This window comes from Culex pipiens, chromosome 3 (assembly GCF_016801865.2).
Source record: "Culex pipiens pallens isolate TS chromosome 3, TS_CPP_V2, whole genome shotgun sequence".
Lineage (NCBI taxonomy): Eukaryota > Metazoa > Arthropoda > Insecta > Diptera > Culicidae > Culex > Culex pipiens.
Window position 1 is genome coordinate 34042264 of NC_068939.1, and position 23588 is coordinate 34065851.

Sequence of the window (23588 nt, forward strand, 5' to 3'; positions counted from 1 at the left end):
ACTGAACGATCCGGCTGGTGTCGAAGACTTCAAGCTCGCTATCTTCGGGCAGTTGACCTTGATGTGTCCTTCCAGTTTGCAATAGAAACATCTATTCTTCAAACCTTCATAGTACAAGCGTGCTTTGAAGTGACCGATGTAGAGGTTAGGCGGTATCTCCTTGGCGATCTCCATGTGGACGCCACGCACACCACTGTATACCGTGTAGCCGTATTCCGTTGGGTAGCGTTCCCGGACATGTTGCCGAATGGTTCCAAATTGGGACAGCACGGCCGAAATGTCTTTCTCTTCGATTTCTGGCGGCAAGTTAAAAATCCTCACGTACCTGAACAGCCGGCTGGCCACTTCCAGTTTCACCACGGCCACTTGGCCATCGCTATGCACGAAACGGTACTGCTCCACTATTCTTCCGGTAAATTCCACGAAGGTCGGCTCATCCAAGAACTTTACGTAAAAACAGCGATCATTCTCGTCGCGGTAGATCGAGTGGACATCCGTGGCCGGAATCTTCAAAACGTTCGCTGTGAACCGTAGCACGTCCACGTGGGCGGGAACTTTCGCTGCGTTTCCGAAAACCATTTTCAGCGTATTCTTACGGGTTTTGTCCATCTTTGCTTTTCAGTAAATTCCTTTAGTTGAGGTTAAGGACACACGGCGTGTGCCGAACACAAAAGACTATTGTGTTGAAGAGTGCTCGTAGAAACGTGTGTTGTCGTATCAACGTCCGAGCGATAACTGAAAATCACCTTTCCAAAGCTGCTTTTCAATATTTGTGTGTTAAGGCTAACATCAAAAGTTTTATTTTATATATTTTTTCAAATTCGACCTTTTGTCCTTTCCACGTTTTGTCCATTCGACCTGTTGGCATTCGACCTTTTGTCACACATTCGTTGTTGACTTTTTCGACTCTAAATCGTCTGTTGGGACTTCCAAACCTCTACAAGATATCTAACAAAACAATTGTTTTTATTTTTCATTTCCTTGCAGGCCCACTCAGCCCCAACGCATCGTCCGACTTCAACAGCAGTGGCGGCAGTGCCGCCGGTACCTCCTCACCCGGGTCGCCCATCTACGGCGACACGACGCTGCTGTCGCCCCAGAAGCGCATCCACCGGCGCCAGCTGTAAGAAAAAAAAGAGATGAGTAGACGTGTGAGTGCGTGAAAGTGCGTGAACGCGAGATTGCAATTTTCTTACTTGGTTGGAACGATATTAATTATTCTTATGGTTACGGACGACGTCGCGGGAGAAAAGTTTTCAGCTTTTTAAGAGATAGGATGCCCAAACAGGAAGGGCTAATACTTTATTTTTCTTACTTCATTTACTCAGCGAGAGGATAAGACAAGAGAAAAGACTCAACACAAGCAGAACAAGTACACTTTTTCTTGCTACAATTCCTTTTCAGTTTCTTTTTTGTTCGTTCAAAGCAAAGTGACTCAAGAATACAACGTTGATTTGCTGGCCAGCAAAATAACTCGTGCAAGGCTGAGATTTCCCCCAAAAAAATAAGAAAGAAACAAAAATCCGACAGTGGCGGCTCATTTCGCATTCAAATTATTTTCATTTCATTATACGCCTTAGCTCTGTGCCGTCTCTTGGGAAAAGCAAAACAAAAGAAAAAGTGCTGGGCTCCTTCCCCTTTTCTTTCCTCCGTGTGTATGTAAATTACACTCTTTACTTAATTCATATTTCGGATTTCGGCGAGGCACTTTTTTCCTACTTTTATGACCGATCTCCTCCGGAGACGCTTTCTCTTGTTTTGCGACCAAGTGGTGACGAAAGATGCAAGTTTTTTCGGCATCGAGCGTTTTACGACCGGTTTTTCGCAGAAATCCAATTCCGCCGCCCAGATTCATCAATCTTTGTTTTATGGTGGGTTCGCTTTCCTCTTTTTTTTTCGTTGGGCGCTAGTTTTCATCGCCGCGTGCAATTTGTTTTCACGCGATGTAGATTTCGGGTTTGCGATAAGTTTTTTGTTTTTTTTTTTTCTGGGTGCAAAATGTCCGCGTAGCGATTTGGTTGTGTGTGTGTGTGATGATTTGTGAAGAGTAAGTTTAAACGGAAGCGCAGTGCTCGAGAGGAATTCCATGTTAAACATTTTTGTTGAAAATTTTGATGGGAAAGATAAAATTATTCGCCATTCAAATTGTGTGCCTCTAACTTTTCGAAATTGATTAAAAAGACTTGCAGAAGCAAACAATTCCTAAAGTTCCTCAAAATTCCTAAAATTTCTCAAAATTCCTTAAAATTGCTCAAAATTCCTAACATTTCTAAAATTCCTAAAAAAAATCCTGAAATTTCTAAAAAAACATCTTAAATTTAAAAAAAAAACTAAAATAAAAAAATAACCTAAAATTCTTTTAAATAATCCAAAATTCCTCACAATCCTAAAATTAATAAAATTTCTAAAATATTTAAAATACCTAAAATTTATTAAATTCCAAAAATTTCTAGAATATTGTTAATTCTTATTTTTTTAAAAATCCCTTAAGTCATAAAATTTTTAAATTACCGAAAATTCCTCAAACGTCTTTAAATTTGTAAAATTCCTAAAAAAAATATTAAATACTTAAAAAAACCCCTTAATTCAAAAGAAAAATCTTGAATTCCTTACATTCCTAAAATTTCTCAAAATTCTTAAATCAATCAAAATTCCTAAAATTCCTGTAATTCCTCAGAATTTCTAAAATTAGTAACGTTCCTAAAATTCGTAAAAATTCTAAATACCTACTATTCCTCAAAACTCTAAACAATCTTAAATTCCGAACATTCCTAAAATTCCTCCAAATTCTTAAATTAATCAAAATTCCTAAAATTCCTGTAACTCCTCAAAATTCACAAAATTTCTAAATAATCTGAAATTGCAAAAATAAACCCTAAAATGTCTATGAAAATTAATAATTCAATAACTTAAAATTTCTAACATTCCTAAAATTCCTCCATTCATAGAATTCCTCAAAGGTTCTTAAATTCCAAAAAATTTTAAAATAACTAAAATTTATAAAAATTCCTAAATTTCATAAAATTTCTAAAATACCTAAAATCTTCAATGTTTATAAAATTTCTAAATTTCGTAAAATTAAAAAAAAAAAATTACAAAAATTCTTTGAAATTCCTCAGATTTCTGAAATATTTCAACATTTTTTTTAATAATTCCTTAAATACTTAAAATTTCTAAAATGACTAAAATCCCAAAGATAAAAAATAAAAATAATCTAAAATTAATAAAATTCCTCCTACTTAAAATTTCAACAAATCCTAACATTCCTAAAATTATCCAAAATTTATAAAAATTCTTAAAATTCATAAAATTTCTAAAATACTTAAAATCTTAAATGTTCTTAAAATTAAAAAATCCTAAAATTCAAAAAAATATCCTTAAATTCCAAAAATTCCTCAAATTTTTTTAATTCCTGAAACATTTCTAAAATTACTAACATTCCTAAATTCATTCAATTCCTAAAATTCCTCAAAATTTAATTGTAAAAAAATCCTAAAATTTCTTCAAGAACAAATTAATAAATAACTAAAAAATTCCGATACTTCCTCAAAATTCCTTAAATTTTTAAAATTACTGACTTTCCTATAACTACTAGCATACCTAAAATTCCTCGAAATTTATAATAAAAATATAATACCTAAAATTTATAAAATTCTCAAAAATTCCTTAAAATTTCAAAAAAATCCTAAAATTACTAAATTAATTTAAATAACTCAAATTCTTAAAATTCATAAAAAACTCCTCAAAATTTTAAAATTCCTAAAAAAATCTAAAATACCTCATAATTTCTAAAAATTCCAAAAATTCCTAACAATCTTGGAATTCTCAACATTCCTAAAATTACTAAAATTTCCAAAAAAATCTCAATTTTCTAAAATACCAGCAATTTCTCAAATTTCCAAAAATCATTTTTTCTGAAATTCCTGAAATTTTTAAAATACCCAAAAATTTACAAAATTCTTAAAATTTCAAAAATACCTAAAATTCACCAAATTCCTCAGAATTCCAAAAAAAAATCCTGAAAAAAAAAACAAAAAAATACTAAAAGATAGATTATTTTTTTTGTGGTCATATTTCAGCTCAACAATCTAACATAAGACAAAAATGAAATTCGTTATTTTTTCGTGGTTCTGATTTGTTTTAATGAAAACTTCGGACAATCGAGTTTAAGAGGGTGACAAGAAAAATGGAAAGTCTAGGAAAAAAGCAAATTCGGTTGAGGTTCAGGTTTGAACTATCTCAGCTTAATGGTTGCGGCTTTTGATTCATAAGCAAAAGGTTAAGGGATCAAATCCGGGCCGGTTACCTAGAAATTTTGAATTTTGAAATAAAAAAAAATCACAACACAAGACCAGGTAAAATAGACATTTACAACAATTTTTGTTAAAATGTGTCAATTAAATGCTAGCATGGAATTTCTCACAATTTGCGGCTTGAATCGGGTGGAAAAGACGACAGCTTTATTTAAGATTTTTCCTCGCGATTTTGATCGATTAACAAGTGTGTTCGTTTGTACTTCCTAAGAAAAAAAAAAAAAAGAAAAGTAGCTTCGGCTAAACTAGTAGTTTAAAAAAAGCAGTCGGGTGAGGTAGCGTTAAACAAGTATTGTTTGTAAATAAATTTACTAAGTCAAACTAAAAGTCTCTGCATTAAATTGCCAGAAAGAAAGCCCTTCCCACCACCCCTTCCTCACATCAGCGGGCAAAACGTACAGCACTCGTCCTCCTGCTGTTCCGGAATGCCCTGGAAGCAGGCCCGGACCGCTTCCTCGATGGCCAGCTGAACGTTGACGTTATTTTTCGCCGAACTCTCCACGAACGAGTTGGCGTTAATCTTCCGCGCCAACCGTTGACCCTCCTCGGTGGTCACTTCGTTGTCCGCCTCCCGTCGCAGGTCGATTTTCGTCGCGATCAACACGATCGGAACCGGCTGTCCGGCCGTGATCTCCGGCACCCACTTGGTGGTGACGTTTTCGAACGAAATCCGGTTGTTGATGCTGTAGCAGAGCAGGAAGCAGTGGGCGCGCTTGTAAAACTGCTGCCGGATGCGGTCGTAGTCCTCCTGGCCGGCCGTGTCGTGCAGCTGGATCGTGTGCTTGCGCCCGTCCAGGACCATCTCGATGGACTCCTTGTCGTAGCTGGAATGGCGAGAGGGGGTTTTGAACGGTGTTATTACCAATATTTCCCTCATAGTTGCTTTTCCTTGTCTCTCTCCTTCAAAAAACTTTCAAAAATTGATAACTTTAATATTTCGTTGAATAGAAATCCGCACGGACAAAAATTAGTTCCCAAAACCGTGAACAAGCGTTCACGATTCTCGGAACTCTTTTATCTCCGTGCTCAGCCCATCAAAAAACTACAGTCATCTGGTCGAATTGGTCGTGGTCATTTGCTACAATAAAAGCAAAATTCCAAATTTGTAGCATTCAACTGTTCTAAAATCCGATATCTCGTGAAATGGTGATGGTTTGGAAATTTAGTGTCGAAGGGCCTTTTATGTATAGTTAAAATGTCATTTTATGGGAAATCTCACGAATTTGTCTCTTAGACAATTTTATAGCTAATTTTCTGAACTTTTCAAAAAAAATATTATCAGAAATGGTCACTATTTTAAAAAAATCGACAAACTGCAAATATTTCGCTGAAATCAAATTTTCAATAAAACAAACTATAGGGGAATTTTACCCATTTCAAGCCTTATAAGCGGTCGTGTTTGAATAATGCTGGGTAATCTGGAGTGTTTCTTGAAATTTACTAAAACAAAGTACATCAGCGAGTAAAGAAACTTTTGTGTACATTTCTGTTGATTTTCACTTTTACTAAAAGTTGTTCTATTGTGAAGGCAGACAAAAAACAAAATACGAGCGTAACCTGTCAAAACCTGTTGCGCCACAGGCTGGCGCAACAGATTTTTTTCACACAACAGATGCGCACTTCGGTTTGGTGATGCGCGGATAATATTCCTTTTACAAACATCAACAAAAATATTTCCCAAATGTATTCTAATCAGACGAGGATGCATTGGGCCACGCCCATTTTTCTATTTTCAGCATAGTTCTTTTTTCTTCGAGCGCACTTTTGGGTCTGCTTAGTGCTGCCAAAATTGATGAAATTTTAAGCGAATACTCACGAAAAGTAGCATTTATAGAGAAAATTTTCTGGCTTCCCTGGCTTACTACAACAGGCGCTGCTTGTGGTGTTGGTGGCCACCCTTTGTTCTTTATTTGCCGAAAAAATGTATGTAAATGTGACGCACGATATGGCGGTAGGAAAATATTTAAAAAGGAGATAACCCAAGAGAGATTTATATGTAGAAAGTTGTGTTTCACCTCCCTGATTGTGAATATGTACGATTCAAAATAAACTACCGCAAAACCGGGTGACTTTGAAAGGTTTGAGGTTTTTCAGCAAAATGAAGAGTACAAATGAAATACATTCGGAATACTATGGAATCATACTGACCATGGTAGAGAACTGTTCAAAGTACTTCAAGAAGAAGTTTTCATGAATTTAAGTAAAGTTTAAGTAGTTAGTTAACTGTAATTAAGAAAATGTTGATGAGTAGCATTATTTTAATACTCTAAAAATGTCATGATTTTCTCAATGAACATAATCTCGAACCGAAAAATGGAATGCATTTTCTGATAATAATAAATATTATGTGTTTTTGAACTATAATTCAAAGAAACTCTTCAAATTGATGGACATTTTCAGCAGAACAAATTTTGTATAAAATGTTAAAACTTTTGATTCGTGCTTCGAATTTAGTTTAAAATACAATATGAATCGATAATTTCATAAACATTACTAATTTTAACAAATTTCAAGTAAAATTGTGACCTTTTAACAATTTAAAATTTATAAGTTTTTTTGTTAAAAAGCTTATTAACATAGTTAACTTAATATAAATATGATTTTTTAGTCTAAGCGATGATAAATTTGACGTAAACACAAAATTTGAACAACTTAAAATCTGATTTTAACAATAGAAACTATAACTATCAGAGTCACCCCGGAGTTCAAAATAAGAATTTTTAACGCAACTTTTTTAAGCACCATTGAAAAAACTTTTTTTTTTTCAAAAATAGTGCATGGACCTTGTGTGGCCTACCTCAGTACATGTTTTAAAAATAATAATCTTAAGACAAATCAATGTCACCTGGATTACGGTAACAAAAAATTTTACAAGTTTAAAAAGTATGTATTATGAGGATTTAACTAAAGAGCAATTCTCTACGAAATCGGTCTTTTTTCTTCTATTTTAATTTTTGTATTTTTTAATCCGACTGAAACTTTTTTGGTGCCATCGGTATGCCCAAAGTAGCCATTTTGCAATATTAGTTTGTCCATATCATTTTCCATACAAATTTGGCAGCTGTCCATACAAAAATGATGTATGAAAATTCAAAAATCTGTATCTTTTGAAGGATTTTTTTGATCGATTTGGTGTCTTCGGCAAAGTTGTAGGTATGGATATGGACTACACTGAAAAAAAAATGATAACGGGAAAAAAAATTGGCGATTTTTTATTTAACTTTTTATCACTAAAGCTTGATTTGCGAAAAAACCCTATTTTTATTTTTTTTATTTTTTGATATGTTTTAGAGGACATAAAATGCCAACTTTCAGAAAGTTCCAGGTTGTGCAAAAAATCTTTGAGCGAGTTATGATTTTTTCAATCAATACTGATTTTTTCAAAAAATCAAAAAATTGGTCGCAAAAATTTATCAACTCCATTTTTCGATATAAAATCAAATTTTCAATCAAAAAGTACTTCAGTGAAATTTTGATAAAGCACACCGTTTTCAAGTTAAATCCATTTTTAGGTAACTTTTATGAAAATAGTCGCAGTTTTTCATTTTTTTTAAATTAATTCACATGTTTGCCCAAAAAAAAAGCTGAAAAAATTCTCTATATTTAGCTTTTTTGAACATTGTTGATACGACCTTTAGTTGCTGAAATATTGCCATGCAAAGGTTTAAAAATAGGAAAATTGATGTTTTTTAAAGTCTCACCCAAAAATCCATCATTTTCTAATGTTGATATCTCAGCAACTGATGGTCCGATTTTCAAGGTTATAACATGAAATATTTGTGAATTTTTCCGATCTTCTCGAAAACAATATTTTCAAAACTTTCAAGTCAAGACTAATATTTCAAAAGGGCCAAACATTCAATATTACGCCCTTTTAAAATGTTAGTCTTGGTTTAAAAATTTTGAAAATATTTTTTTCGAAAAGATCGGAAAATTTCACGAATGTTTCATACTTTAACATTGAAAATCGGACCATTAGTTGCTGAGATATCGACATTAAAAAATGGTGGCTTGTTTGTGTGAGACTTAGAAAAAGAAAATCAATTTTCCTGTTCAAAAAAGCTAAATATAGAGAATTTTCTCAGCTTTTCAAAAATATTTTTTTCAAAAGTAGGCAAAAATGAGCATTAATTTAAAAAAATGAAAAACTGCGACTATTTTCAATAAAGTCACTCAAATATGGATTTAACTTGAAAACGATGCACTTTATCAAAATTTCACTGATGTACTTTTTGATTGCACATTTGATTTTACATCGAAAAATAAAGTTGAAAATTTTTTGCGACCAAAATTTCGATTTTTTTTTAAAAAATCAATAATTGATTAAAAAAATTATAACTCGCTCAAAGATTTTTTGCACAACCTGCAAATTTCTGAAAAGTTGGCATTTTATGTCCTCTAAAACATATAAAAAAATAGTGGTTTTTTTGCAAATCAAGTTTTAGTGATTAAAAGTTAAATAAAAAATCACCAAATTTTTTTTCACCGTGTATCATTTTTTTCCAGTGTAGTCCGTATCCATACCTACAACTTAGCCGAAGACACCAAATCGATCAAAAAATTCCTTCAAAAGATAGAGATTTTTGAATTTTCATACATCATTTTTGTATGGACAGCTGCCAAATTCGTATGGAAAATGATATGGACAAACTAAAAAGTTTCAGTCGGATTAAAAAATACAAAAAAAAAATTGAATGACCGAAATCTGAGAGAACTGCTTTAAAACAAATTAAACAGTAAAATACAGACAACTAGATAATCAACATTGATAAAAAAAATCAATATCAAAATTTACAAAATTATTGCTCTATATTCTAGATTTTGTTACCAGTAGTTATGATTTAATCTTTCTTTGATTTAAAATAAACTAAGAATAAAATTTCGGTTATCCTAAACTGTTTGCTATTTCCGGTTGAAACGAAGTATCAAAAACTATACGTTTGCCAATTTTATAAATAAACATTGAAATTATATGACTAATTGTTTATGATCCTTCTCTGAATCATTTTTGAAGTATATTTTTTTAACTTTGTTGTTATGTTTCTGTTCTTACGGAAATTGTCAATAGTTTTTTTTTATAATTCATTTAGTGTTTTTTTTATGATTGATATTGACATGTCATAAAGAATTTATTTTTTTGAAATATTTTTTTAAACAAGAAATGCTGATTATTTCAATTTCTGAAAAAGACGGGAAAATGATAATGGGATTTGAGTGGTCACCCTATTAATTTAATCATTACTTATATTTTTGCGAATCCGATTAAAAAATACTCTTCTAAAGATTTTGAATATTCCCGTCTTTCAATTACGATAATTTTGGTGCTCAAACATGTATAGGTCATCGCTGAAATTTCTGAAATTTTTCGGATCTTAAATTATTTTTTCTTGAAAGGCAAACCATTCATTTGCGGTATGATTTTTTGAAAAATGTGGTTTTTGCGAAATTTGACGAAAATTGCAGTTTTTGGGACCACACTAGCACGGTGTAGGTCACCCTAACGGCTAAACAAAAAAAAAAAAATACGGGTCGAATTATTTCGGCTAAGAAACCCCCAGAAAAATGTTGAGCCCAATTGGAGAACAAAATGCTGCACAAAGTATTATTTAAAAAAAAAAGGTTTTCTTCAAACAAATCAATTGACATCGAATCAGGATACCGAATGAGAACCACAATCTTTCCCATCAATATCTATGTGATGAAGCTGATGTATGTTGGTTATCACCCTGCCCTTATGTGAAATGTCCTGGCCGAGTGATCTATCGACCTCATTCCTTGCGACGTTTGGTCTTCTTATTTCAAATGAATTGAATGCAATCAAATTTCAACACACACATTCTCATCGCCCGGGTTATTGAATGTCCCTTTTGAATTGGGGTATTTCGGCAATTGCTGTACATTTTTACCGAATAAGAATTTTGTATTTTGTTGAAGCTGTACGCTTTTTCCTAAATTGAGCTTAATTTCTAACTCCCAAAACTTCCCGAAAGCAAAGTGCATCCTACTCACATCGTCGGCTGGTACACAATGCTGAACGTTTCGTCCGTGTAGGCATGCAGGAGACACGTTTTCCCCACGGTTCCGTCCCCGACCACGACGATGTTTAAAATGTCGTTCGACATCGACATGGACATGGTTTCTGGGTCTGTTTTTTTATTCCTTGCTTTCTTTCTATCTGAATTTCTCCGCAATCACCCAGTGAGAGATCGGGTCGATGACGTTCCCTTCGGAGCGCAAGATTGGAACTTTTGTGAGTTTGCTGATGTGGGTTGTGTCTCCAAGGGGAAAATAGGCGAAGAAAGCGAGAGGTTTGTTCCGATGTGGTTTTCCGGGGTCCGGGAGTCCTTTGGCTTTGGTTGTAATGCTGGAAGAATAATGGGAAACGGTGGTTTTAGGAGGTGTTGTTTGCGGTGAAGAGGGTAAAGCAAAGGGGAAATTTAACCATTTTCCTTTTGCAATGGTTTAAAATTATTGAAAAGTTGGCAAACGTTAAGTTTCTTAGTTGGATATATAGTACTTTTTTCTTGGTTGTGGTCAACAAATGTTTTTTCTTCAATTTTTGCGAAATCATTTCTCCTTGTGCGTTCAATTGATTTAGTTCAGCATGTATGATTTTATTTAAATATATCGTCAGTTGTGTGCTATCTTGTGACAACGACCATTTAGTACTTTTCGAGAAAATTGATTTTTAAAGTTTGTTGATAAATAATTTCAAAACTATGAATGATAGAGCCAAACTTTTTGAAGCAATCGGTTCGTATACTATCGCTTATCAAACGCCCTAAGTTTCAACTAATTTGGTTACACCAGTTAAAAGATACAGTAAATAATGTAAAAAAAATCTGAAAAGCACGTGTCACAAGTGTGTTTCGAAAGTAAAATTGTACTACGTGATACAAGTGTGCACAGAATTTCAATACAAACTAAAATAGACTTAAATCAATAGTTTAACCGAGTTAATCAGTATATTTTCAAAAACAAAAGGTTGCATTGTCTTTAGAAAGTAATTTGTGAAAAACAAGAAAAAAAATTCCACATTTTCCAACAACATGTATGACGTGTCACAAGTGTGCACAATCATTTTGATGATAAATTGGTCTATGTCACAAGTGTGTATTGCGATATCCGGGAAACGGAAGCGAGTTTCCAAAATCGGGTTAAAGCATCTTGTAGTGTTTGTTAAGTATAGCAAAACGTCATCATTAACTCATTTTCGACCAAAATGGTCTATGTCACAAGATAGCACACAGCTGACGATATGTCATTTATCAGTTTCATTGACCTAGTTTTAGACCAAATAGTAAAAAAAATCATTAAACCTCTGACAAAAGGATTTACATTGAACAACCATTTTACAATCAAATTATTCCATCATTGACTCTGATGATTCAAATATTTAGAGTGAAGAAAAGAACAAAGGAGAATGGGCAAATTTGTATGGGAGCTGGTCCAAGGATGTACACGAACGGGACCAACTTTTTTCGAAAGATCTCGCCGAGACATTGAAAAAAATCTTCCGGACCAACTCTCTAAACCCCGGGTTTCAAAAGTTACAAGTTGTTGAAGTTTGAGCATTTTGAGTAAAAATGTACAAAAAATCGTATTTTTGCTAATTCTAAAATCATTTATAAAATCTCCATTTTATTATGGATTTTGCTCATCTTGACTTCATTCGACGCGTATCAGCAAAAACTATGAGTTCTAATATGTCTTAGCATGATTGAAACATGATTTCTCTTGTTTTTATACGTTTGAACCGTTTGTACAAGAGGCATCCCATAGAAAAAAGTCGAAACTTCAAGATATTGAAACCGGATCCGACCCAGGCTGCTTCAGTGAGTATGGAAAGCTTTAGTGCAATGTTGTAACAACTTATTGGGATGGTCTGAGTCATCCGAGAACTCCTTGAAGTTAAGACCGGCGAGTCTACCGCCGTAACAAGCAAGATGTCGGCGGATTTTTAAACCACTGATCATACCCGCATGGCTTCAGTGAGTATAGTAGACTACTATGCTGATGTGTTGGAGTGGCTTGGGTTCTCCTAGGACTCCCTGGAGTTAATATCTGTGGAGCTACAGCCGTAACAAACAAGAGGTTGACGGTTGTTGACCCCGGAACATACCCGCATAGCTTCAGTCAGTATGGTAGACTGCTTTCTTAATGTGTTAAGATGTCTTTGGTCATCCTAGGACTCCCTGGAGTTAAGATATTTGGGTCACTGTAACAAGAAAAAGGTCGACGATTTTGAACCGCGCATCATAACCGCAAAGATTCAGTTAGTATGGCAGACTGTATTGCTGTTATGTTGGGATGTTCTGGGCCATTCCAGGGAGTCCTTGTAACAGCTACAGATCATAACTCCAGGGAGTCCTAGGATGACCAAAGACATCCCAACACATTAACAAAGCAGCCTACCATACTGACTGAAGCTATGCGGGTATGTTCCGGGGTCAAAAACCGTCGACCTCTTGCTTGTTAAGGCTGTTGCTCCACAGATCATAACTCCAGGGAGTCCTTGGATGACCCAGGACATCCTAACACATTAGCAAAGTAGTCTACCACACTCACAGAAGCGATGCGGGTATGATCAGTGGTCAAAAATCGCCGACATCTTGCTTGTTTCAGCGGTAGACTCACTGGTCTTAACTCCAAGGAGTTCTCGGATGACTCAGACCATCCCAATAAGTTGTTACAATATTGCACTGAAGCCTTTCATACTCACTGAAGCAGTTTGGGTCGGATCCGTTTTCAAAACCTTGAAGTTTCAACTTGTTTCTATGAGATGCCTCTTGCACAAACGGTTCAAACGGATAAAAACAAGTGAAATCATGTTTCAATCATGCTAAGATATATCAGAATTCATAGTTTTTGCTGATACGCGTCGAATGAAGTCAAGAAAATCGAAATCCATAATGAAACAGAGATTTTATAAATGATTTTAGAAATAGTAAAAATCCGATTTTTTGTATATTTTTACTCAAAATGCACAAACTTCAACAGCATGTAACTTTTGAACCCCGGGGTTTAGAGAGTTGGTCCGGAAGACTTTTTTTCATGTCTCGGCGAGATCTTTCGAAAAAAGTTGGTCCCGTTCGTGTACATCCTTGGACTAAATTCGCCCATTCTCCTTTGCCAGATGAATCTGTTATTGAGGCACACCAAACAAAACTAAAGCACCATGCGTCTCCTTGAGAGCTTTGTTTTATGTTCACTTTCATGGAGGCTAAAAGCGCTATAGGCTCCGACCAAACTGTTTTTTTCAAAGATGTGCAGCAAAATATGGTAATATTTCTAGCGAATTTTAAATAAACTGGTATGAATTTTCAAGATGTATTTAATTTAACAAGGGAGCAAAAGATTAGTTACGGCAATTTTCAACGATTTCGCAAATCGTCTTTTGCATTGAGCAGTTCTCTAGGATTTCGGTCATTCGATTTTTTTTGTATTTTTTAATACGACTGAAACTTTTTTGGTGCCTTCGGTATGCCCAAAGAAGCCATTTTGCATCATTAGTTTGTCCATATAATTTTCCATGCAAATTTCGCAGCTGTCCATATAAAAATGATGTATGAAAATTCAAAAATCTGTATCTTTTGAAGGAATTTTTTGATCGATTTGGTGTCTTCGGCAAAGTAGTAGGTATGGATATGGACTACACTGGAAAAAAATGATACACGGTAAAAAAAATTGGCGATTTTTTTTATTAAACTTTTTATCACTAAAACTTGATTTGCAAAAAAACCCTTTTTTTATATTTTTTGATATGTTTTAGAGGACACAAAATGCCAACTTTTCAGAAATTTCCAGGTTGTGCAAAAAATCATTGACCGAGTTATGAATTAGTTACTAATTTTTTAAAAAAATCGAAATATTGTTCGCAAAATTTTTTCAACTTCATTTTTCGATGTAAAATCAAATTTGCAATCAAAAAGTACTTCAGTAAAATTTTGATAAAGTGCACCGTTTTCAAGTTAAATCCATTTTAAGGTGACTTTTTTGAAAATAGTCGCAGTTTTTCATTTTTTTAAATAAGTGCACATGTTTGCACACTTTTGGGAAAAATATTTTTGAAAAGCTGAGAAAATTCTCTATATTTTTCTTCTTAGGACTTTGTTGATACGACCTTTAGTTGCTGAGATATTGCCATTCAAAGGTTTAAAAACAGGAAAAATTGTGTTTTCTAAGTCTCACCCAAACAGCCCACCATTTTTTAATGTCGATATCTCAGCAACTAATGGTCCGATTTTCAATGTTAATATATGAAACATTTGTGAAATTTTCCGATCTTTTCGAAAACATTATTTTCAAAATTTTCAAATCAAGACTAACATTTCAAAAGGGCCAAACATTCAATATTACGCCTTTTTAAAATGTTAGTCTTGATTTGAAAATTTTGAAAATAATGTTTTCGAAAAGATCGGAAAATTTCACAAATGTTTCATATATTAACATTGAAAATCGGACCATTACAACTTTTTTTTCCGTCTGCTTGGGTTTGTTCAATATAAACAGTAAATTGAATTAAATTTCGGGAATATCCGGAAAGTTTACAAATTTCCCGAGCAACAGGAAATATTTTTTTCGAGAAATCCCGGGAATTCCCGGAAAAAATCGAAAAATTGGACGCTCTAGTTGGGCACCCCTGCTTTAGACAGTTTTTTTTATTCCACCATTCCACCACGTCCACCATTCAATTCTAAACCTCTTTGTAAATCACTGATCTACAATACAACCACTTTTGTCATTTTCTCGCAATATGGTGAAAATTACTGTTCGCTTCGATTTCCACTGAACATAAACTGGTCGTTACACTTTCAAAGCATCGTCTTCCTGTAGCAAATCCAGATTGTCAAACTTCAAAGCTCCGTTCAGTAATGGCACACATTCATGTCCGAAAATTGCACCGAATTCGGCCATGCTATCTCAAAGGGTCTAGGTCCACAAAACGCCTCTGTGCTAGAACACTGCATAGCGCTGCTTAACCATATTACTCACTTTAGTCCCAGTCAGTTTTGCCTTCTGTTTGCACTAAACCACACACATCGTACACCACTTGGACACATCCATCGCCGCCTCGAAGCGTTCCGCAGACTTCCAGACTCTGACGGTGTGTGTCCTTTTGTTGTATCAACTGAGGGAAAAGCCGCTTTTCTCGGTTCGTTAGCTACACCCGACACAGAGCGCTCTGCCTTCACAGAACGTCCTGAACTCGACTCGAGAACTATAGGAAGACGACGGACGTTTAACAAGCTTCTCCTGCAGTTCCTGGAGTGTGGTATAACTAATATTAGCACACACAGACCCAGATCCAGACCCAGTTTACTGAGGAGAAAACGCACACAAAACGCTTCACTTCATTCATCGAACGGCGTAACGGCATCTGTGTTTGTTGGGATGTACGTGTGTGTGCCACAGGCCACACAATCAACTGTAATCGAACGGTCTGATAAGCTCCGATAGCAGCAGCAGCAGCAGAGTTTGTTGTGTGCCTTTTATCCACATGTAGAGCGTTGTGTAGTCTTAATCACCACTCTCTCTCTCTCTTCATACTAACTAAGAGCATCACACAAAACCAACCAAGGTAAACTCACCTGAGCCAAGTACAGCCAGGCACAGCAGCCGACCTTAACCAAACTCTAATGAGTTGAATGATTTGTTGGTACAACTTTGCTCAATACCGCAGGTTGAAGAGTGGAAGAACACTGAATGACTGACGGAGTGGAGTCGTCGGTGCACATACCGCCAAGGAATTTTCACTCATTTATCAGCAGAATTTCTGTGTGATGTAAATGTGTGTGTGTGTGTGTGTTTGTGGTTACACAGTTTATCTTATCGTAACAGACGCATCGCAATCCATTATCAGCCCGGTACTTGAAAGAAGACGGTTGTGTACCTCGGCTGTTGTTGATTCACAATTGGATGCTTTTGTGTAATCAATTGAATGGTGAGTTGATTTGAATTGGCAGTAAATCATGTGCTGGAATTCTTGGAAATTGTCAAAGACGAAGTTTGGAATCAATTTGGCAATGAAGTCACTTGCTAAAATTAACATTTGAATGTTTCAACTAGCATAGCATTGCATAGCATTCCGAGTCCTTGGACCATTTTAATCTCCTAACTTTGCATTTTTGTTTGGTATGCCAAAAGGAGCAATTTTTCATCATCCTTTCGTCCATACAACTCTTCATACAAATTTGAGAGGTACACTGTCGGATTTTTCGATAATCATATTATCCAGATCTTGACTAAGACTTTGATAAAGCAAGTTTCTAAAACAGTGGTTCTCAACCTTTATTGATCCATTCCCCCCTTGGTTAAATTTCAGGAACATTATTCAAACATTAGATAAAAACTAACTTAATCCACCTATGTGGTTGGAGCCTTCCTCACTTATTACCAACAATGGCTGATATGATGGAATTGTACAAAAATTTCATCTATTTTTAAGATCCGGAATAAAAAAGTACATAAATATCACTTAAGTGGATATATCTCGAGACAGGGTTGCCAGATCTTCAATATTTTGAACTCGTTGGAAAGGTCTTCTGATAACCTAACCAACGATGGGTTGGATGGTGGATCCGGACATAGTTTACATACATTTAAGTGAGATCCAGCATCCAAAAAGTACATAAATGTTACTTAAGTGGCCATATCTCGAGACAGGGTTGCCAGATCTTCAATGTTTTGAACTCGTTGGAAAGGTCTTTTGATAACCTAACCAACGATGGGTTGGATGGTGGATCCGGACATAGTTTACATACATTTAAGTGAGATCCGGCTTCCAAAAAGTACATCAATATCACTTAAGTGGGCATATCTCGAGACAGGGTTGCCAGATCTTCAATGTTTTAGGCTCGTTGAAAAGGTCTTCTGATAACCTAACCAACGATGGGTTGGATGATGGACCCGGATATAGTTTACATACATTTAAGTGAGATCCGGATATATGTGAAAACACATTTTTATACATAACTTTTGAACTACTTATCGAAACTTCAATCTGTATAAAACTCGATCTATAGGACCCTAAACCAAGTCGACTGCAACAGGTTCGGGTCAAATCGGTTCAGCCAGTGCCGAGAAACGTGAGCTAGTTTGTTGGTCACATACATACATACACACACACATACACACACATACACACACATACACACACACATACACACACACATACACACACACATACACACAGACATTTGTTCAGTTTTCGATTCTGAGTCGATATGTATACATGAAGGTGGGTCTACGACGTTTTTACACGAAGTTCATTTTTAGAGCAGGATTATAGCCTTACCTCAGTGAGGAAGGCAAAATGGTACTATTCAGAACAATTTCATGGATTTTTCTATTATTTTCGATAAACTTTTTGGAGTTTTCGTTTTTGTCAGCTATATTTTTGACACACCTGCAAAGAAGAAATGTAAAGAAATAAAAATTGCTGTTGTATCTTATCACAGACATTGAACATTGAAAATCAGACCATTAGTTGCTGAGATATCGACATTAGAAATTGGTGGGTTGTTTGGGTGAGACTTAGAAAACGTCAATTTTCCTGTTTTTAAACCATTGCATGGCAAAATCTCAGCAACTAAGTGTCGTATCAACAAAGTACAAAAACGCAAAATATAGAGAATTTTCTCAATTGTAAAAATATTTTTTTCAGAATTGGGCAAACATGGGCTATAACTTGAAAACGGTGCACGTTATCAAAATTTCACCAAAGTACTATTTGATTGCAAATTCGATTTTACATCAAAAATTGTTGCATCCAATAATTCGATTTTTTTTAAATCAGTATTGATTCAAAAATTCATCGTTTGATACCCACATTGTAAAAACGGAAATTTTGAGTATTTTTTCGAAAATACGTAGTTTTGTGAAAATTTTGAGTATTTTCAAAAAAAGTTGTTATTACATTCGAAATGTATGAAAAAATCGTGATCGTTTGATACCCATATTGTAAAAACTGAAAATTTGAGTTTTTTTAAAAACACGTTGTTTTGTAAAAAATTTGAGAATTTTCAAAATATGTTGTTATTACATTCGAAATGTTTGAAAAAATCCAGATCATTTGATACCCATATTGTAAAAACTGAAATTCTGAGTTTTTTTTTTGAAAATACGTTGTTTTGTAAAAATTTCGAGTGCTTTAAAAAAATATTATTTTACATTCGAAATGTATGAGAAAATTCCAATCATTTGATACCCATATGGCAATAACAATAATTTTGAGTATTTTTTCAAAAAACATTGCATTTTCAAAATACAGGAAAAATACGTATTTTTGTGAAAATTATACTTTTAATGGATAGCTGACATCATTCCGATTCCAAAACACTATAGTTTTTTTAATTTCGCATGATTTTTCATACGATTAAGTGTGAGCAACTCTCTACGAAATCGGCCGATTTCGACCATTTTTATTTTTTGTATTTTTTTATTTGACTTAAACTTTGTGGGGGCCTTTCCTATGACCAGAAAAGCTATTTTGCGTCATTGGTTCACCCATCCAAGTCTCCATACAATTTTGGCTGCTGTCCATACAAAAATGGTTTGTAAATATTCAAACAGCTGTAACTTTTGAGTGAATTTTCTAATCAATTTGGTGTCTTCGGCAAAGTTGTACGTATTGTTGAGGACTTTTGAGAAACATGGTTAAAAAATTTGCCACCGAGGTCCAATCTTCAAAGTCTCTTACACAATTGTACAGCAAATTTTCTGAACTTTCAAAAAAAATATTTTTAGAAATGGTCACTTATGGTCACTATTTTTAAAAATTGAAAAACTGCAAATATTTCGCTAAAATCAAACCTTCGGTGGCTATATCTTGAAAACGGAGCCCTTTATCAAGAAATCTGTAAAGTACTTTTGGATTGCAAATTCAATTTTGCATTAAAAAATAATGTCAAACTTGTTTTTGCATGAAAAGCTGCGGGTTTTTGTCCCCTAAAACATATCAAAAAATCTCGAAAATCAAAAAATACGTATTTTGGGAAATTGAGTTCCAGTGAAAAAAAAGTTGATAAAAAATCAGCAATTTTTTTCCGTGTACCTATTTTTTTCTCAAAAGTCCTCAACAATACCTACAACTTTGCCGAAGACACCAAATTGATCAGAAAATTCACTCAAAAGTTACAGCTGTTTGAATATTTACATACCATTTTGTATGGACAGCAGCCAAAACTGTATGGAGACCTGTATGGGTGAACCAATGACGCAAAAAAGCTTATTTGGTCATAGGGAAGGCCCCCACAAAGTTTAAGTCAAATCAAAAAATACAAATAAAATCCATTTCCGGTTTTGGTAGAGAATTGCTCCTGTGCTTCAGTTAAGCACTGGACCGTGCTTAAACGAGGCAGCAGAACGAATCAAAACCGAGACGTGCAAAACCGAGGCATGTTTGTACTTCGTTGTTTCCTACATATTCAATTTTTTGGACTCATTTAAAAATCATACAATATTAAAATCAAACCATATATTATAAAATATCTTTATACACCGTATTTTAAAACATTCCTTTAATTTTGAAAATATTTTTTATCGTTCAAGTCCTCAGTTAGAATCGACTTATATTCAGAAGCTAAAATTATAATCAGCGTAAAAATCGCAATTTTTCCGCATTTTTGTTTGTTGTATCTGTTTAATTTCAGTTGTAGATTTATTTATTTTTTATTCGGATGAAACACTGTCTATACGTTCCTTATGTAAGGTAAAACTAATGATTTTTGTAAAAAACGAAAATGTTTTCAAACAAACTTTAAAAAATAATTTGTAGATGCATAATCAAATTTGAAACCGAAAAAGATCTTTTTTTTTAATATCGCCGTTTTCAAGCAAGGTCGTTGCGAATGTTTTTTAAAATATATATATATTCAGGCTGGAACAAATGTTATTTAAAGTTTGTTTTCCTTCAAAAATTACTCGAAAAATCAGAGGGTATTTTTTTAAACTTTAAAAAACTCAACGGAAATTTAAGTGCAATCAACTGAAATTTAGCATTTTTGGTTGTGTGTGTGTGTGTGTGTGTGCAACCAACCAAACGGGACCACGCGGTCACTTCTTACAAATTGAGTTGTTTCCATGTATTTTAGATTTTGTATTCTATACATGCAAATAACTCGCATAGGCATTTGGACGGTGTTAGCTCTGCCGAACTTCGGTGACCCATTTCTACGCAGGCTAGCCATGCGCGAGGTACCTCAGCTTGAATCGACAAGCCCCGCCCTAAAGAACGATTGCATCAATCGGATTCAAACGTTATTTAGAACTTCCGAGCCCTTGTCAAATGGACAAAGGCCCAGCATGTATATAGTTTGTAGTAATAGTATTCCTAATTCAACCAATCCAAAGGACGGGGGATCGAACCCCGGTTCGAACGAATTTGAATTTCATTCATGTTTAGAGTTTCAAAAATTCATATTTCCTTAATTTTCTTGCTGGGAGCAGATGGGAATCGAACCCAGGATCATTCGCTAACAAAGCGAAAACCGTGACCAGTCAGCCACGGCTGCTCCATAATAGGGACAATACTAGAACGCTCTCACCAAATTCTGGGATCACCCATTCAGCTCCGTAAACTCTTATGTAAATCCCCGCTTCCTTTGCATCTCTTGCGTTGCCGGATGTGGCCGCCAAGTGATCCACACGATTGCCTCCGTCGCCGTTGAACTGGTTTCCAGCTTCCACAGCCACCTGGCCCCGATTTTCTCCGGAGTAAGCTCCACCTCGAATTGCTTCTTCCTCGCCTGAGAAAATTCCACTTAACACAAACCCCCTCGCCCACCCCCCTCTCCCCACACCCTTCACTTCCTACACCAAAATTTTTACCAGCAGCAGGCACAGTTTTTAACACCTCCATTTTGAAATTTAGAATCAAGTTTCACAATTTTACAAAATAAACTCGAAAAAATCGAGCAATTTCACAATTTTCAGTCACTTGAGACGAACATTGTTTCCAGACTAAAACCCAAAGTTTGGCTTCAAAAACACTATTTGGTGACCGAGATTTCACGTCAAAATGTCAGACCGCCCAATCCACGCGAACACCTCCGAAAAACCGTCGGAATTCTGGTTCCACTTTAATCCACCAAACTCCGGTGAAGTCACGGGTGAAGTACAACACGGATTCTGTAAACCGGATAATCGACCCGCGAAATAGACCCATCCGGAACATTCTTGAATAACGCGTACCGGAACACACCACAAGCAAAGAATTTCGAACGAGAAGACATGAAAAGACGCGGAGCAAAACATTCAGCCCTGAAATTTAGCATTTTTGGGTTGATTCTAAAATCTTTTGAATTGTTGAAAATTTTCGATTTTTATTATTGCAAAAAAGTTTTTTTTGCAAAAAAAAATCGTCAAATTTTAAATTTTTTGAAAACAACTGAACGAGTGTAAAATGCATTTTAAAACACTTTTTCCATGTAAATGTCAAAACTATGGCATGTTATTACCATATTTCTGAGTCGATAGCTACACTTGAAGGTGAATTCTATATCACCCTAGTGTATGGAACCCGTACCCAAAAACCTGAACCTTCTCGTGTAGCTTAACTTTGATTGTGTATTTACAAACTAATCAAATAGATTTACCGATGCTCCGAATCGGAATCCAACTAATGCCAACTCGAACAGGTTCGAGTCCAAATCGACGGACGAGAATTCAATTTGAAGGTTGAATCTGCTCTGCTCACCGGACTCCGGACTGATGTCCAGAGTGGAGATTTTAATCAACGGTGGTTGGTGGGATTTGAATTAGTTTTTCCCCAAAATCCGGAAGCACTTTCTATGTCGAGCTGGACTGGCCTGGCCACGAGATGACGGAACAGTTCCATAAAACTGGCGCTCGTCATTGCTAATGGAAACACTCGCAAAGGGGAGTGGTGTGGTACTCCTCTTCGAAAACTTTTCAACGCAAAAGCTTCAATTTGAGGGAATCCAAACAAAAAAAAAGTCGAATCAATGTTATCCTTTCTCATATAAATTCTGGTACTAAATCCCCAACTGGATTCTCCCAACACGAGTTTTTTTCCTAGAGGGGAAATTTCACCCTGAATTTCGTACAACACTATAAAACTCGGACGAGAAATGGCCACGGCATCAGCGCGCCAAAATCAGTTTTCAGCTGTCCGGAATCGAGGGAGCGGGCACGTGGACGGATACAAGATAAGTTGGTCCACGCTGCGAGATGTTTCAGCACACCACGGCGAATGGCCGGCCGGACGGACGCGGTTGGTCGACCGGACGTCCTTCTCCGGATTGCGTGCGCTACTAGGGGGAGAGGGGGTAATATGCACCACCTAAGGGAAAACTGTGATTTCTCAACCATTACAGCATTACTGTGGAAGAATTTTGTTTGATGTTCTAAAACAACTATTATTCTTCGTCATCCATGTGAAAAAAGTCTTAAAAAACCTCAAAATTGTTCGAAAATATCAAATTTCTAAAATCATTTTTGATTCATTTCAAACAACCATGCGGGGCAATATGCACCGCAACATTGGGGCAAAATGCACTACAACAACGGGGCAAAATGCACCACAACATGGGGCAAAATGCACCGGGTAAAATCAGTTTTCACTAGTCACCACTAGATGTCACCGCTGTTTTTACTAAGGAGCTTCACAGCGGTGCATTTTACCCCGACCACGCTTTTTGCAGAAAATTTAATTAAAAATGCATTTTTTGATGTTTTTGGACTCATCTATCTACAGAATAATGAAGATTATGGCAAAAACTATTTACCTCAACACTTACAATATAAATAAATGCTTTTTATACTGTCCAAAAATCATAATGAAAGTGCAAAGAAAATTAGATGAAAACACAACATTTTAAAGTTTTGCAAATAACTTGAGCTGTTTTTATACTGCGATGCTCAAATTTTTCCAGCATGGTTTAGCAATGTTGAGCTTCCAATTTCTAAGATTTTTCTCCGGAAAATTCTTCCAAATACCGAGAAAAGCAGGGGGTGCATTTTGCCCCGGGGGTGCATATTACCCCCTCTCCCCCTACAGTGCATGTGTGCAGCTGTTCGGGCAGGGATGCTTAGTTTACTTTTTGCTATGGCTTTTAATGTTTTAGTTTTCATAAAAAATGATTGTACTCAAAATATTTTTTTTTCTCACACAAAAATCGAATGTGACTAAATATTACACCTATTGATTTGACTTTTTTTTACATCTTTTGTCTGCCCTTTAGCGAATGAAGAACACATTCTTGATTGACCATGTTTTAAATAGTGATTTATGGAAAATATTAGCAATGCTTC

At 35.3% G+C, this 23588-nt stretch overlaps 2 protein-coding genes across 3 annotated transcripts in view; one reads left to right on the top strand and one right to left on the bottom strand.

Annotated features, from left to right (window-relative positions):
* Positions 1 to 2289, top strand: part of LOC120429944 (nuclear pore membrane glycoprotein 210) — a 41478-nt gene extending 39189 nt beyond the window's left edge. Inside the window, exon 5 of the mRNA XM_039595042.2 lies at positions 988 to 2289. Coding sequence (XP_039450976.1) covers positions 988 to 1127 — 140 coding nt within the window. The 3' untranslated portion in view covers positions 1128 to 2289. The remainder of the gene's footprint in view (positions 1 to 987) is intronic.
* A 2154-nt stretch (positions 2290 to 4443) lies between these two features.
* Positions 4444 to 16062, bottom strand: LOC120430425 (ras-like GTP-binding protein RhoL). 2 transcript variants are annotated; one of them, XM_039595530.1, is made up of 3 exons: positions 15905 to 16062; positions 10323 to 10677; positions 4444 to 5137 (listed from the first exon to the last, which is right to left on the bottom strand). In XM_039595530.1, exons 2-3 carry the CDS (start codon positions 10445 to 10447, stop codon positions 4690 to 4692), a joined length of 573 nt encoding a protein of 190 aa, XP_039451464.1. In that variant the 5' UTR covers positions 10448 to 10677; positions 15905 to 16062; the 3' UTR covers positions 4444 to 4689. The 2 variants fall into 2 exon arrangements, with proteins under 2 accessions (XP_039451464.1, XP_039451469.1); XM_039595535.2 differs by lacking the exon at positions 15905 to 16062 and adding an exon at positions 15309 to 15557.
* Positions 16063 to 23588: the final 7526 nt, after the last annotated feature.